This window comes from Carlito syrichta, unplaced genomic scaffold (genome assembly GCF_000164805.1).
Source record: "Carlito syrichta isolate Samal-C Ts95f unplaced genomic scaffold, Tarsius_syrichta-2.0.1 Scaffold313900, whole genome shotgun sequence".
In the NCBI taxonomy this organism is placed as follows: Eukaryota; Metazoa; Chordata; class Mammalia; order Primates; family Tarsiidae; genus Carlito; species Carlito syrichta.
Genome location: NW_007257996.1, coordinates 516739 through 533320, shown reverse-complemented (window position 1 = coordinate 533320; position 16582 = coordinate 516739). Strand labels below are relative to the sequence as shown.

The 16582-nt window shown below is 49.4% G+C and overlaps 1 protein-coding gene across 3 annotated transcripts in view; it reads left to right on the top strand.

Moving 5' to 3' along the window:
- Positions 1-359: 359 nt before the first annotated feature.
- The window catches only part of NACC2 (NACC family member 2), a 40520-nt gene continuing 24297 nt past the window's right edge, over positions 360-16582 (top strand). For 2 of the 3 annotated variants that reach the window (XM_021718855.1, XM_021718856.1), the window contains exon 1: positions 1008-1962. In XM_021718855.1, the coding sequence (XP_021574530.1) occupies positions 1077-1962 (886 nt within the window). In that variant the 5' untranslated portion in view covers positions 1008-1076. Of the gene's footprint in view, positions 444-1007; positions 1963-16582 lie in introns of those variants that run through there. The other variant, XM_008070660.1, reaches the window with a different exon arrangement.

Here is a 16582-nt window from a genome sequence, read left to right as displayed (position 1 = left end):
ACCTGCCCAACTCCTGGCGCGGGGTGGCTCCGCCCTCCTCCCCGGCGCCTCTGCGGCCGCCTGCACTTTCCTCCCGCGGGACACAGCGGCCCTTTGTGCGGCCCTGCAGAGTTGGGCTGGAGCCCGCTCCAGCCACCCCCGCCCCCCTTCCCAGTCGGCAGCAGATAAACAGCCGCTGCGTGCCCCACCTCCCAGCCCCCTGGGTACTGGGCAGCCCAGCCAGGGATGGGACCCCTTCGTCACCTGGGCTGGGGCTGAGCCAGCAGGGACTGGCCCGTGCTTGGAGTGGGTTTGAGAGGGAGGGTGCCTGCAAGCGGGGCTGCGCCAGGTGCCCAACTCCCGCTCTGGCAGCGGGGCGCCTGGTTGGGGCTCTGGGACCGGTCTGGTCGAGCCTGGGAGCAGGAGGTCGAGCGATGCTTAGGAAGGTCTCTCCGCCAGAGGAGGTGAAGGCGCGGATGCCGGGCGAGTTCTTCCAGCTTCTGCTCACTTCTCTGGCGCCCCCAGCCCCTCCCTACCTGCCAGGGAGGCTGGAGGACGAGGGGGCAGCTTGCCTGCTCCCCTAAGGGCGACCTGCCAGGCTGCTTGAGGGAGGAGGGAAAACAAGCCAGAAACTGAACACCTCAAGAGAGAGACCTTCCTCCTGGGTTCAGCCCCTCCCGGGGAAGGCTGGCTGCCAAGGACTCCTCTGTGGACCGAGAACTTTTTCCTGGGGAGAGGAGTTGCTGTTGACCCTGCCTAGACACAACCCTCCACACTGTAGTCCGTCCTGTCCTGTGGGCTCAGGCCTCGCCCTGTCTCCTGCTGAGAGGGGGTCTCTAGGAGCTCCTGGGGCTCCTGTGGACGCCCTGCAGCTGGCTGGGGTCCCCACAGCCGTGCCTTCTGTGTCTCTGGCCCAGGGTCCCGACAGGGAGACTGGCCCCTTTTCTGTGCATTGTCTCGGTGGGGCAGGGGGAGGGGCGCAAGGAGGGCGCCTCCCTGACGACTGGGGACCTGACCTCAGTGTCTCCCGCCCGCAGATGTGCCCCGCTCGGGCCGCCCCGCGCTGAGAATCTGAGGCCTGCCGCCCGTCGCCCGCCATGTCTCAGGTGCTGCACATCGAGATCCCCAACTTCGGTAACACCGTGCTGGGCTGCCTGAATGAGCAGCGCCTGCTGGGCCTCTACTGCGATGTGTCCATCGTGGTCAAGGGCCAGGCCTTCAAGGCCCATCGGGCGGTACTGGCCGCCAGCAGCCTCTACTTCCGGGACCTGTTCAGCGGCAACAGCAAGAGTGCGTTCGAGCTGCCGGGCTCCGTGCCGCCTGCTTGCTTCCAGCAGATCTTGTCCTTCTGCTACACGGGCCGGCTCACCATGACGGCCAGCGAGCAGCTCGTGGTCATGTACACGGCCGGCTTCCTGCAGATCCAGCACATCGTCGAGCGCGGCACAGACCTCATGTTCAAGGTGAGCTCGCCCCACTGCGACTCGCAGACCGCCGTGATGGAGGACGCCAGCTCCGAGCCCCAGAGCCCCTGCAACCAGCTGCAGCCAGCCGCCGCTGCCGCCCCCTATGTCGTGTCGCCCTCGGTGCCCATCCCACTGCTGACCCGTGTCAAGCATGAAGCCATGGAGCTGCTGCCGGCCACTGGCTCAGGCCTGGCCCCCAAGCGCCCGCTGGAGACAGGGCCCCGGGACGGCGTGGTGGCGGGCGCGGGGGCCGCGGTGGCGGTGGGCGCGACCCCTCTCAAACTGCCCCGCGTCTCCTACTATGGGGTGCCTGGCCTGGCCACCCTCATCCCCAGCATCCAGCAGGTGCCCTACCCCCAGGGGGAGCGGACCAGTCCGGGGGCCAGCAGCCTGCCCACCACCGACAGCCCCACCTCATACCACAACGAGGAGGATGAGGAGGACGACGAGGCCTATGACACCATGGTGGAGGAGCAGTACGGCCAGATGTACATCAAGGCCACGGGCAGCTACGCAGGTAACGCGTGGCGGGCCCGGCCCCACGCCACTTCTGCCATCGGCCACTGAGGGCATGGGGACCCGTGGGCCTGTGTGGTGCTCGCAGCCTGACTGGGTGAGCGGGTGAGCGGGGGGCTGGGACAGCAAGGGGAGTTGCTGGCGGGCCGGAAGAGCCCTCTGCCCAACCTGGAGGAGGTGGCGTGAGCTCCACTGGCCAAGGAACTCAGTTTGATCCTGGGTGACATAAGAGACCTCGAGGACTGTGCTAGAGACTGCAGTGTAGCCTGTAGGAAGGGTCCTGTCATCCACTGGATAGATGAGGATCCCGAGGGCCCAGTGGCCCAGACACTTGCCCCTGGGCTCACAGGCCGGTCTGTGCCTGCTCAGGGCCTCAGTTTCCTGTCTGTGAAATGCCCAGCACCATCTGTGGCACCCAAGAGGTCCTGCCTCCTCCCCCTTTAATCTCTGCCTCACCCTGTGAGGTTTCACCTTCCCTCTGATTCTCTGTGGCCGGAGAGCCCCCTCCTCAGGTCCAGCACTAGAAGACAGGCCAGGAAGTGCCCGCTGTGCTGAATGAGTGCCCCCCAAGTTCTTATTGTTCAAGGGAGGACTGCTCCCCCTTTTGGGACCTGTAAACCCGAGATGTCCTAATTTTGGATCCTGAGTTACAGGCCCTGGACACTGCTCAGGATTTGCTGGGCAGAGTCCTGTAGCTGGGGCACAGGACCGGGTGTCCCCCGCAACCCGGCTATGCGCCTGGGCTGGCCGCCTGCACTGATTTGCATGCAGGGCCTGTGTGTGGGGGCCCAGACCCAGCTGCACAGTGCCAACAGTGGGCGGGTGGCTGGCCCTGAGGGGCAGTGTAGGACTGTCTTCATGTCCTTGTGCTGATGGAACACTCTCCCTTCCTAAGTCTGGTCCATCCATGCTGGTGGGGGTAGAGGGAACTGGGAGCGCCGATCAGCTCGGGACCTGAGGATGGCTGGGTTCCTCTGCAGCAGTGGCGACCACAGACTGGCCAGTGGGGTCTGGCCTCCACTCTGGCTGGCTCAACACCCTCTTGGCCTGTGGGGGAGGCCACTGCCCTCCTCCAGGGCCTCAGGGTGTGTGGTTTTCTGCCTAGAACTCTGTACTTTATTTGAATGTTCATTACTGTGTTTGCACAACTTCTGTAGAAAACTCACTCACGGACCTCTGAGGACTGAGCTTTTGCTTTCTTTTAGTAGTAGGGGGGAGGGCTTGATTTTTCCTGAAATGTGCCAGCCACTGAATTGTCCCTTCCAGAGGGTAGAGAACACGGGGTTCCAGCCTACTGTGGAGGGTGTGCGGGATATAAGCGTATGTTCCCGTGCAGTGAGGCCTCTGGGGAATCTGCCCTGTGTGCACTTTCTTCTGCCCAGCTGACTGTGACCCATGGGGCAGGAGAAGGGCCAGAGGCAGCTGGGGAGGGTTCCTGAGACCCACCCAGGGACTCTAAGGCTTTGGATCCCTGTGGGGAAGGGGCTTTGGTACTGGGGAGACCCCCAGGTGGGCTGGGCACCTGTATAGTCCCTGAGGACCCCCTCACCCCATAGCTGTGTCTGGATGGGGCTCTGTGGACAGGTCAGGGCTTTGCCTCACAAAGCTGGAAATAGACCCTGGTCTCCATACATCTCTCTGGGGTCGCCCCTGCACAACCCACCACTGGTCTAGCTTGACCTTGGGCCATGATGTGCTTGGGACAGTGAGGACAGGGCAGGGTGTCAGGATTGCTGGAATAAGGTGGAGTTTGGCAGCCTGTGCGATGAATCTTTGGTGCTGGGTTAGCGGAAGCCCTCGCCACCCCAGATGGGGACAGCCCATCTGCCTCGATGGGTGTTCAGGAAGCCAACGGGACAGTGGCCATGAAGAGGCTCTACAGAGAGCCAGGTGCATGGTGGGGTCAGGAGGCTGCTGAGCCTGGGCCTCTCAACAGCCGCCAGGGCTCAGATGAGGTGCTGAGCTCTGCAGGGGCTGAGGGCGGGGACCCCTGAGGCTGTGTTCCTGCAGGGGCTTCTCATGAGGGAGACCCTGTCTTTGCAGGGGTGCCGGTGATGGGCTTGCCTGCTGGGAAGCAGGAGACTGGTGGCCAGGCTTGCCACGCTGTTTGGCCGTGGATGCTAGTCTGGGTTTTCTCTTCGGCAAGCCCATAAGTGGGGCAGAGAAAGGGGGTGTGTGGTTTCTTGGTTAAATCTAGGTTACCGGCTGTGACGTCACTGGCATCACTGGGTGTGTGGGACGGTGGTGCCGTGGGGCGACAGGCGTGGGGAGGGGCTGCCCCTGGGTGTGAAGCTGTCCTCCAGGGTGCTGGTTTCTGGACCCTGGGCTCGTGGGGAGCATCCTCACACCTGCTGGGGAGCCACCACCTGCTGGACTTGAGCAAGGAGCTGTCTTCAAATGGTGGGGTCAGGAGGCTGCTGAGGCTGGGCCTCTCAACAGCCGCCAGGGCTCATATGAATGCTGAGGGCCCCCATGTTGAATCCCCCTTTCTGGCCTCAGTTTCCCTACCCTTCAAATGAGAGGTGGGCCTGAATGATCTTCCAGGGTCTTGGACCCAGTGCCCACAGTGGGCAGCAGCACTTGTAGCCGTTCCCAGCCTCCAGTGAGAGCTGTGAGTGGCTGGTTCTGTCTACTTAACCCTTGTTTTGAAATAAACCAACACATTACAGATAAAGTTGTCTGCCTTCTGACCCCCACAGAGCCTGGGGCTGATCTATTCAGTCTCTGCCTTCCTCACTCCCCCCCAGCCCTATCTCCTCATCTCTCAGACAGAGCGGCCACATTTGATTTATCCGGTCTTCTATGGAAGCGCATTTAGGCTGTTTCCAATTTGCTGCAGTTAGGAGCAAGAGCAACACCACCGGGAGGGTGCGTGCCTGGGACACGGGGCTGCTGGCATGTCCAGCCCCTCCCTGAGGCCACCTGTCTCTGCCCCGCGGCGGGCGCTGGCTACAGCTCTCTGCTGCCCACCACCCGCCTCTGCCCACTCACACAGGGCCTTTCCTCCCGGGACTCGGGCCGTCCCTCCAGCAGCAGGCAGGATAGCTTCCTCTTTCCTGGCTCTGTGGGCAGTGCCCAGGGTGAAAGAAAAAGCGTTTTATCATCAGAAGGGAAGACACAGGGCGTGGTTCCTCTAGGCCATGGGGAAGCCCTCTGGGAGCAGCGTGCATACACGCATACCCACCTCCCACACACATGTCAGGGCATCACATCCTGAGCTCGGGATTGTGAAACATCTGCCTCCAGCCCCTTGACATGGAGCATGTCGGGGCCAGGGCCTCAAGAGGGCAGGGAGCTGCTGGCTCAGGCGGAGAAAACCAAGGACGTGGCTGTGCGGTGACCTGAGCAACCCCTCCTCTTCTTCTTCTTCACCCCATCCCCTTTCCTTCCCCCACAGTGTATGGCTGGGTTTCCACTGGGGCCCTGGGAAGCCCTTCCTTGCTTGACCTCCGGGGAGTCTCCGGGCTGGGTGGGCGTCTGCATGTCCTGCAACATCTCCGGAAGCCAGAGGCTGCTTCCGCCAGGGCAGCAGTCCTGGAGGAGTTCTCAGCAGCGCCGTGGGATGCTATGTGGGGGGGCTGAGGGACCCTGGCTGTGGTCAGGGGTCTGCTCCTGTGGTCTCCATTTGTCCATAAGTTCCCCAGGCACATCCGGATCCCAGATCTGTGAATTGAGATGGGCATGGCTGCCGCCCTCACCATAAGGGCACAATGTGGGGGTCCTGACTGTCTCATCGTGGTTGCGTGGCCATCATCGTCCAGTCGAAGTGGCACCTGCGGTGGGGCAGGCCACTGAGGTTGAGGGATGTGGAGGTGATGACAGGGCGCCGTGGGAGGAGGCATGGCGCCGTGCTGGGCTCCAAAGGGTGGGGCCGTGGCACCCGTGCTGCCTCCTGTGCCTGACGGGGCCTCTCCGGCCGCTCTTTCGCACCCTCAGCAGTGACTCCGGAGGGCAGATGTTTAATGGAGGCTGGCAGATGCTGCTCTCTGAGGCTGGCGAGACAGAGGCACCTCTGTGTTTACACCAACCATGAGCTTCCATGTTAACCCTTTCCTGGGAGGGAGGAGTCTGGCCTCGGGACTGTGCAGCCTGTGAGTTGGTGGCCCTGGTTTTTACATCCCAGTCTCATCTGGGGCCACCAGCTCTCCAGGGTTGGCCCATGGCCTCCTGCTGCTGTGCAGGTGGGGCATCAGACATTAACTGACAAGTTCAGAGTCGGGCCGCACAGGGCAACGGAAGCTCAGGGCAAACCTAGGGAAAGCTGGAGTTGCCCAGGGCTGGTGAGAGCCTCCATCTGGCATAGGCTTCACGCTGGACAGACATGGCTCAGGGTGGTGGTCCCGGCATGCAGTGTGACACCTGTCCCGGCTCTACACATCGGGATCCTAGGAGTCTGGGAGAAGGGGGCCTTGGCAGAGGTTGCTCTAGGTTCCACCTTTCTCAGCAGGAGCCACAAGGTCAGAGTTGACCCCAACTCTTCCCCAGAGAGCATCCCGACTCTGGCGGGCTGCTTCTGGCCCCGGGCCACAGCACCAGTGTGTCCTGCAGGACTACCATCTCATGTAGTCTGGCCTGTAGCCACTGGCTCCTCACAGCACAGCACTCATCCAGAAGATTCTCCTGCCCAGTCAGCGAGCAGGGGTGCCGGGCAGAGGCCACTCCTCTCAGCATCCCAAAATTCAGGACTGTCACTTGGTCTTCCCAGAGAGAAGGGAAAGAGAGGCTGGACCAGGGATTGCTGGGTATACAGACCTCACCCTCACTGCCTCTGGATGTGGGTGGAGACATGTCCACACTGCCAGAGTGCAACCATCCCCTGGGGGCTCCAGGGAGCAGAGGGTGCTTTTGTCCCTGGCCTGGTTAGGGTGGGGCCAAGAGGAAGTCCCCAACAGAGGTGGGCAGGCTGGGGAGCGCTGTGTCTGCTGAGAGATGAGGGGTTCCCTCTGCTTTAGATAGCCAAAACCCTGTCAGCTCCGGACAGGAAAAGGAGGTGCCACCTTCCCCTTTCCCCTCTGGGAAGGTAAGGGAGAGGTAGAGCCACGGAGGACAATGTAAACAAGTGGCCAGCATCTTCAGGTGCTGCTCTGGGGGCCAATGGACACCCCATCTGTCCCTCAGTCATCTGTGGATGCCTCTAGCAGTGACCTCTCTGGTCCTTGAGTAGGTGCAGAGCACACAGTTCTGCAACCTCCTTGAACCCTCAAACCCTAACACCCTGAGATTTCTCCTACTTCTCATCACTTTTGTTTTTTTGAGTTGGGGCTTTCACTCTGTCACCCAGGCTGTAGTGCAGTTGCACAGTCACAACTCACCGCAACCTTCACCTCCTGGGCCCTGGTGATCTTTCCACCTCAGCCTCCTGAACAGCTGGGACTACCGGCACATGCCAGCACACACTTTGTTGAGATGTAATTCCCATGAAGTAAAATGGACCCATCTGAGTTGAGGCACAGGCCATCACTACCCCAAGTCTGTTTCCATCGCTCTGAAGGCTCTGGGGCCCTTTGTGGGTATTTCCTCACTCGCCTGGCCCCAGACAGCCATGGACATCCTTCAGATAAGTCTCACCTGTTGTGGAACGTCACTTAAATGGAGTCCTGCTTTCATGAGTGTCAGGCGTGCGAGACTCTTCCACGTTGCTGTGCGTATCAGTTGTTGCTTTCTCCTTCCCTGTTTTTTGCTTATTAAAGCATTTATGTACAATAAAACGCACCCACTGCAAATGTGCAGGTCAATGAATTTGGTATACAATCAATTACCACCATTGTGAGCTGGGCATGGTGGCTGTAATCCCAGCACTTTGGGAATCTGAGGTGGAAGGATCACTTGAACTCAGAAGTTCGAGACTAGCCTAGGCAACATAGCAAGACCTTCTCTCTACAAAAATAAAACAATTAGCCAGGTGTGGTGGCACATGCCTGTATTCCAGCTACTTGGAAGGCTGAGGGGGAAGGATCACCTGAGCCCAGGAGGCTTAGGCTGTGGTAGTCTTGGTCATGCCACTGTACTCCAGCAGCCTGGGCAACTGAGTGAGAACCTAGCTCAAAAAAACAAAACAAAACATATATCCTCCCTTAAAGTGTTTCCTTGGTGTCCTGCATGCTGGGTCATCCTGCCCACCCTGGCCCCATGCAGTCACTGACCTATGGCTTTTTGCCAAATCTCTCTAAATGAGGTCACACAGCACACGTATCACCTTTGTCTTTGCCTATCCTATTTTGAGATTTGCCCTATAGTTGCATGTGCTGGTATTTCATTCCTTTCCGTTGCTGGATATTCTTCCACGGTGTGGCTGTGGATGGCCACTTGGGCTGCCTACAGGATGGGGCTCTTTGCAGTCACGCTGCTGTCCATATCTACTGTGTGGATGCCTGTTTTCATTTATTTAAGTAGGAGTGGAATTGCTGAGTCAAATGGTGCATGTATGGTTTAACTTCCAACTGCCATGTAGTCCCCCCAGGAGGCTGAACAAGGTCTCGCTCCCACCAGATCCCATCAGGCCCGCCACATCCTCACAACACATTACCCGTTAGGCTTCCCATCCTAGCCATTCCTGTAGGTGTAGCGTGGTGACACCCCACTGCGGTTTCAACGTGCATTTCCCTGATGGTCAGTCATGTGGAACATGTTTTCACATGTTTACTAACCATACAGTAAGTGCCCTATATACAAACAAGTTCCATCCCGAGAGCACGTTCATTAATCCAGTCTGTTAGTAAGTCCAACAAAGTCAGCCTAGGTGCCCAAGTAACACAATCGGATATATAATACCAGCTACATCAACACCGCTTTTACTCTTGCTTCTGGACATCATGGGCTTGAAATAAAGATACTGCACTGCTATACTGTATACAGTCCTGTACAGTAAAGTATACAAAAGCACAACCACTTATAGAGGATGTACACATGTGACCGAACATCAGACACATGAACTAACTGACGTGATTGGACATGCAAACACATGTTTGCTTCTTTGAAAGTTTGCAGCTTAAAGGTTCATATGTAGGGGATATACTGAACTTTAAAACTTCTACTGGTACATGTTTTTATAAATCTTTTGCCTATCTAAAAAAATTAGGTTTGGGCTGGGTGTGGTGGCTCTTGCCTGTGATCACAGCACTTTGGGAGGCCAAGATGGGAAGATTGCATGAGTCCAGGAGTTCAAGACCAGCCTGGGTAACATAGGGAGACCTTTTCTCTACAAAAAAAAAAAATTGCCAGGCAGGTAAGTACCCGTAGTCCCAGCTGTGTGAGAGGATTGCCTGAGACCAGGAGATTGAGACTGCAGTGAGCTGTGATCATGCCACTGCACTCCAGCCTAGGCAACAGAATAAGCCCTTGACTAAAAAAAAAAGACATTTTTCTTCTTTTTTTTTTTTTTTCTTGAGTTGGAGTCTCATTCTGTTGGCCAGGCTGGAGCTCAGTGGCTTGCTCACAGCCACCACAACCTCGATCTCACAGGCGTACACTATCATGTCTGGCTATCTTTTTTTTATTGTAGAGACAGGTTCTTACCAAGTTGCCCAGGCTCGTCTTGAACCCCTCGGCTCAGGCAGTCCTCGCGCCTCCACCTCCCAAAATGCTGGGATTATAGGCTTGAGCCACTGCACCTGGCATAAATTAGACATTTTAAAGAGTATTTTATATAGTTTGCAAAGAAGTCCTTGGTTAAATATGTGTGTGTTGCAAATATTTCCTCCTAGGCTGACCTGCTTTTTTGTTATCTTAATGGTGTCTCTCAAAGACCAGAAGTTTTAAATTTTGTTGAAGATCAATTTATTAATGTTTTATTTTATGGCTGGTGCTTTCTGTGGCCTGTTCAAGAAATCTCTGTCTAAAACTCAGAGCTTGTGTGTGAATATGTGTTTTCTTTTAGAAGTCTTTTTAATTTGTGCTCTTGTGTTTTGGTGGATGGTTCATTTTTAATTTGTTTTTGCATAAGGCATCAGGTAAGGGAAATGTTCATCTTTTTCCATGTGGATGTCTCATTGTTCCAGCACCATGTCCCCACTGAATTACCTTCACACCTTTGACAAGAATCCATTGACTGTGTAGATGCTGGTCTATTTCTGGACTCTCTTCTGTTCCATTGATCTATGCATCCATGCTTATGCCAAATGTTCTACTATATGGGTTACTGGAGCTTTCAATAAGTCTTGAAGTCAGATGGTGTGAGTCCTCTAACTTCATTTTTCTTATACAAATTGTTTTGCTATTCCAACCCTTTGCTGTTTGTTGATTTCTAACAAAAGGTTGCTAAACTCTTGATCAGTAGTGCATCTAATCTATAGATCAGTTTGAGTAGAACTGACCTCTCAGCAGTAATAAGTCAAATCCATGAACATGGTATATGTGTCAGTTTCTCTCAGCTGTGATTTCCCCCGGCTGTTACTATTTTGATGTTATTCATATATGCAGCAATTTTTTTCAAGATACAATTCTCATGCCATACTATTCCCCCATTAAAGTATATAATCCAGTGTATAATTTTTAGCATATTCAGAACTATTCATTTGTCACCATAATCTATTTTTAGAACATTTTTATCACCCTCAAAAGAAACCTCATACCATTTAGTAGTTGTTTCTGTCTCCCTCACATCCTTCCCAGCTCTAGACAATTCTTAGTCTACTTTCTTTACAGATTTGCCTGTTCTGGGCACTTCAGATAAATGGAATCATATGGCATAAGGTCTTTTGTGTGATTAGCTTTCATTTGGCATCAAGGGTCATCCATGTTGAAGAATATGCCAGGACTTCATTTTTTTCTTGCTCAATAAAAATCCCATTTGTGACTATACCACTTTTTATTTTCCATTGCATTAGTTGATAGACATTTAGGGTGTTTTCACTTTTTGATACTGTGAATAAAGTGGCTGTTAACATTCATGTACAAGTTTTTGTGGACATGTATTGTCATATATTTGGCCATATATCTAGCAGTAAGATTGCTGGTGCTACCTATTATTATTATTATTTTTGCACATATCTTTCCTTTAGCATATGTTGTTTAGTTTGGTGTGCTTGTGAATTATATTGTTTATAATTTCCTTTTCCAATTGCTTGTTGTTAGTATGTGGGAATAAAATGAATTTTTTGGTATGTTGATCTTGTATTCTTCAACTTTGCTGCACTTAGTGATCAGTTCTAGTAGCTTTCTGCAAATTTCCTAGGAAATGTCCTACATACATCACCATGTTGTTTATGAATAAAGACAGTTTTACTGCTTCCTTTCCCCAATTTGCAAGCCTTTTAGTTCTGAATCTCTACCCTAGGGTGAGTGGAAACTGTGAGGACATACAGATCTTTTTGCCATGTTCTTGGTTTCAGGGGGAAAGCTTTCAGTCTTTTTTCAGCAAGTGTGATGTTGGCTGTAGGTTGTACATCAATGCCCTTTACCAGTTTATGGAAATTTCCATCTATCCAAGCAATTATGTGGGTTTCCAGCTTAATTTTATTAATGTGGTGTATTCCAGCAGTTACTGCTTAGATGTTGAACTATCCTTGTATTCCTGGGCTTCACCTTGCTTGGTCATTTTGTAGTATAGTGCTTATATCTTGCCGGATTCAGTTTGCTAACATTTTCTCAAGGAATTTTGCATCGGTGTTCATGAAGGGTATTGATCCGTAATTTTCATGTAATGTCTTTGTATGACTTTGGTATCAGCATAATACTAGCCTTATGTTCCCTCCTCCTTTATCTTTTGAAAGAGTTTGTGTAAGTTTGAAGGTATTTCTTTCTTAAGTGTTGATAGAATTGTTTACCAATGTAGCCACTTGGTCCTGGAGTTTGTTGCAGTTGCTAATTGTGGAAAGGCTGTTAATTACCAATTTGCTGTAATTACCAGGATTCTTACCAAATAAAATTGACTTTAATTACCAATATTACTTTAAACATAGAACCGTTTAGATTTTCTCTTTCATCTTGTTCCAGTCATGGTAATTTCTGTCTTTCATGGCATTTATCCATCTCTGAAGTCTACTTTGATATTCACATAGCACCCCAGCTTTCTTAGATTTAGTATTTGCATGGTGTTGGCTCTTCCCATTCTTTTACTTTTAACCCACCTATGTCTTCAAGCACATTTCCTAGAGATGGCATATGGTTGGGATTTGCATTTTTATGCAGTCTGACAATCTGCCTTTTGTTTGGAGTCTTTAGACCATTTACATTTGATGTAATTTTCAGTGGCGTTAGGTTTAAGTCTACCATCTTGCTGTTGTTTATTTGTTCTTTTCTCTTTTTCCTTCTGCACTTTTTTAAATTGAATATTTTCTAGTGTTCCTAGTTAGCTCCCTGTTGACTTACTGTTTATATCTCCTTTTTCTTCAGGTGTTTAGCAATTGCTCTAGAGTTTATATTACATCTATAACTTATTTCAGTCTACTTCTTCGATTATGCTGTGCCCCTCATATATAATTTAAGACTCTTAAAACAGTACATTTTCATATATACTCTGTGCAAATGTTGCCATGTATTTTACTTTTTCGTGTTTTATAAGCCTTATAATATGTTGTAATTTTTACTATAAACTGTCAGTTATCCTTTTTTGCCATGTTTAGTCATTTTAAACATTTATGTACAGTAAAATTCACCCTTTGATGTATAGGTTCTCTGAGTTTAATGCAGATAGTTATGTAATCACCTCCACAATCAGATGCCGAATAATTTTGTCCCTCCAAACTCAATCTGCCCCTTTGTGGTCATTTTTTCCCCCTCCCCCTAACTTCTGGCAGCCACTAATCTGCTTTCTGTCATATAGGCGGAATCCTGTGCAGTCCATGGCTGCTTGAATCTGAACGCATTTGAGAGTCATTCATGTTGTGTCTATTAACATTTCATTCTTTTTTATTGCTGAGCAAGTAGCATTCCACCGTGTGGCTACACCACAATTAAAGAACATGAAGTTTTTAGTAATTATGAATTAAGCTGCTGTAAACATTTGTATACATGTTTTTGTATGCACTTAAGTTTTTATTAATATTGAGCCAACCTAGGAGTAGGATTTCAGGTCATGTGGTAAGTTAAGGGGGAGACCCCAAAAATACGGGAATTATCTTTTGGAGAACAGGCTCCTAGTAGTACAGGCTTCCCCTGCTAGGTAAAACCCATTGGTTTTTATCTGGAAGTTTTGAGAATGTTTTGTCACAACTTGCAGAAGAAATGTCTGAGTTGTGACAAACAGGTGACTGGTTATTCCGCCATGACAATGTACCTGCTCACACTGTGCTGAGTGTTCAGCAGCTTTTGACCAAAAGCAGCTTGACACCTGTGCTCGCTGTTCTTACCTATCTGTTTCCCCTGATGAAAAAAGTCCTCAAAGGGAAACATTTTGCCAACGTGGAAGAGGTGAAGCAAAAATGGCAGAAGCACTGAAAGGCATTAAAATTGATGAGCTCAAAGGCTGTTTTGAGCAGTGGAAAAATAATCTTGATAGGCGTATTGCTTCAGATGGAGAGTACTTTGAAGGTGACTGGTTTAAACATGTAAGAATAAATGCACAATTTTGTATAAATACACTTCATTTTTTTGGGTCCCCCCATATATTTAACTTCATAGAAATTTCCCAAACTGTTTTTTTGGTTTTTTTTTGAGTTGGAGTCTCACTCTTTCGCCCAGACTGGAGTACAGTGGCCCCTCCCTGCCAGGGCAGCCTTGACCTGCTGGGCTCCGGCGATCATTCCACCTCAGCCTTCTGAGTAGCTGGAACTACAGGCACGCGCTACCACGCCCGGCTAATTTTTTGATTTATTGTAGAGATGAGGCCTCGCCAATTTGCCCGGGCAGGTCTCAAACCCACGGGCCCAGGCAATCCACTCACCTCAGCCTCCCAAAGGCGTGGGATTACAGACTGAGCCACCTAGCCCGACTCCAAACTGTTTTCTAAAGTGCTTCTGTCATTTTATTTTGCAACCGGTGATGTATGAAAGTTCTAATTGCGCTTTGTTCTCGTCAGTACTTTTTTTTCCCTTTAAGCCAACATAGGTCTGTAGTGGTTTTAATTTGTATTTATTTAATGCCTAATGATGTTAAACATCTTTCATGTATGTATTTGCTATCTGTATATCTGCTTATTTATAGCTTTGTTTTTAATATTTAGGTCCATGACCCATTTTGAGTCAATTTTTTGATTAAGTTGTGTCTTAGTAATTTTTTTTTTTGGCTGTAACAGAATACATGAGATTAGGTAATTTGTGGAGAAAAGAGGCTTATTTAACTCATGGTTCCACAGGTTGGAAAGTTCAAGAAGCATGACACCAGCATCTGCTTGGCTTCTGGTGAGTGAGGGTTTTCATGTTGTATTCATGTGGCAGATGTCAGAAGGGAAGCAGACATGTTTAGAGAGGCAAAACCCCAGGGACATCCCAGCTACATAACAATCCATTCTTGTGGGAAGCTTCCTGAGAGAATTAGTCCAGTCTATGAAGAGTGAGTGCACCCAAGCCATTCACGAAGGATCCAACCCTCTGACCCAACACCTTCCACTAGGCTCCTCCTCCCAATGCTGCCCCATTGGGAATCAAATTTTAGCATGAGTCTTGGTGGAGACAAACTCAAACCATAGCAAGGTGTAAGATATGGGTCAAGGTTTTTCATGTGAATATCCAATTCAGTTTTTCTTTAAAGAAAATGTTAAAATTTAAAAAAATACACAAGTCTTGGTGGCTGATGCCTGTAATCTCATCAAGGGAGGTGGCGGCAAGAGGATTGCCTGAACTCTGGGGTTCAAGCCCAGCCTGGACAACTTGGCAAGACCTTATCTCTATAAATCAAATAAATTAGTCGGGCGTGGTGGTGCATACCTGTGGTTTCAGCTACTTGGAAGACTGAGGTGGAAGGATCACCTGAGTCCGGCAAGTGGAGGCTGCAGTCGCCGTGAGCATGCCACTGCACCCTAGCCTGGGTGATGGAGTAAGACTCTGACTCAAAAAAAAAAAAAAAAAAATTAACAGGGATAGTGGTGTGTACTTGATGTTCCAGCTACTTGGGAGGCTGAGGCAGGAGGATTGCCAGAGCCCAGGAGGTTGAAGCTGTGGTGAGCTGTGATTGTGCCATTGCACTCCAGCCTGGTAATGGAGTGAGACCTTGGTTTAAAAAAACCCACAAAAAACATTTACTTGTCCAGCTCTTCATACTTCATATAGATAAAAGTTTCCATCTGGTCTCATTTTCCTTCTGTCTGAGAATTTCCTTTAACATTTCTTTTAATCCTGGTGTTAGTCTAGTGATAAATTCTGAACAATTATAAAACTGTCTATATCACCTTTTAAAAAAAAATCTGCCTTATTGAGGTGTACTTTTTATTTAATAGAAGTCATCAGTTTTTCGTGTATAATTTATTGTTGCTCTCCTTTTTGAAAGATATTTTTGCTGGATATAGAATTCCACATTGACAGTTATTTTTGCTTTTATTACTTTGAAGATGTCATACTCTTGTCTTTTGTATTGCCCAGGAAACCATTGTCATTCTTACCTATGTTCCTCCATGTTTATTGTGTCTTCTTTTCAAACTGCTTTTATCTCTAGTTTCCAGCAATTTGACTATTATATGCATTTGTGTAGTTTTCTTTGTGTTTATTCTGTTTATGCTTTATTGAGCTTTTGTGACTTGTGCATTTATGCTTTTTAAAAAATCAAATTTGGGATTTTTTTAACCATTAGTTACTCAAATACTTTTGTGGCCTTCCCCCAGAACTCCAATTAGATGTATGTTTTTGTCACTCAGGCTCTATTTATTAATTTTTAAACTTTTTCCTCTCTAGGCTGTAGATTGAATAATTTCTATTGTGATTTCTTCCTGCTCACAGACCTTTTCTGCAGTTCCATTTCTTTTATATACTTTCCATTTCTCTCCTCATTGCGTTCCTATTTTGTTTTGTAATACTCATCATGTTTATAATAGCCAGTTTAAGGCCTTTGTCTGTTAATGCCATTGTTTTGTCATTTTTGGTTTGTTTTTAGTGACTTAATTTTGGATCACTTTTTTGTGGTTCTTTAATTGTCTATTAATTTTTTAGTAGGTGCTGGACATTGTGCCTGTTACACTGTTTAACATCTGCAGTTTGCTGTGTTGAGTCTCTCATAGTGGTATTAAAATGAATTTCGCTAATGAGTAATGAGCACCTTTTCATAGGCTTATTTAACCACTGGATAGCATCCTTTGTGAAGTGCCTATTTAAATATTTTGTTCCACTTTTTGGCAGAGTGAGTTGTTTGTCTTTTATTTGCAACTTTGAACACGCTCTATGTTGTGAGTCGGCATCTTTTGTCAGACACATGTTGTAAATATCTTCTCCCACTATGCAGCTTTTCATTTTCTTGATAAAATTTTTATGTGAAGTATATTAATTTTTTTTACAATAGCAGTTTTTATGTCCTATTTAAAGAAAAATTTCCCAACTCAAGATCATTATGATGTTCCCCTGTATGGTCATTAAAAAACAAAAACAAAAAGCCGGCCGAGCTCAGTGGCTCAGCCTGTAATCCCAGCACTTTGGGAGGTCAAGGCAAGCGCATTGTCTGAGCCCCCAGGTTTGAGATCAACCCAGGCAACTTGGTGAGACCTTGTCTCTACAATAAAATTTTTAAAAAAATAACTGGGCATGGTAGCACGTGTCTCT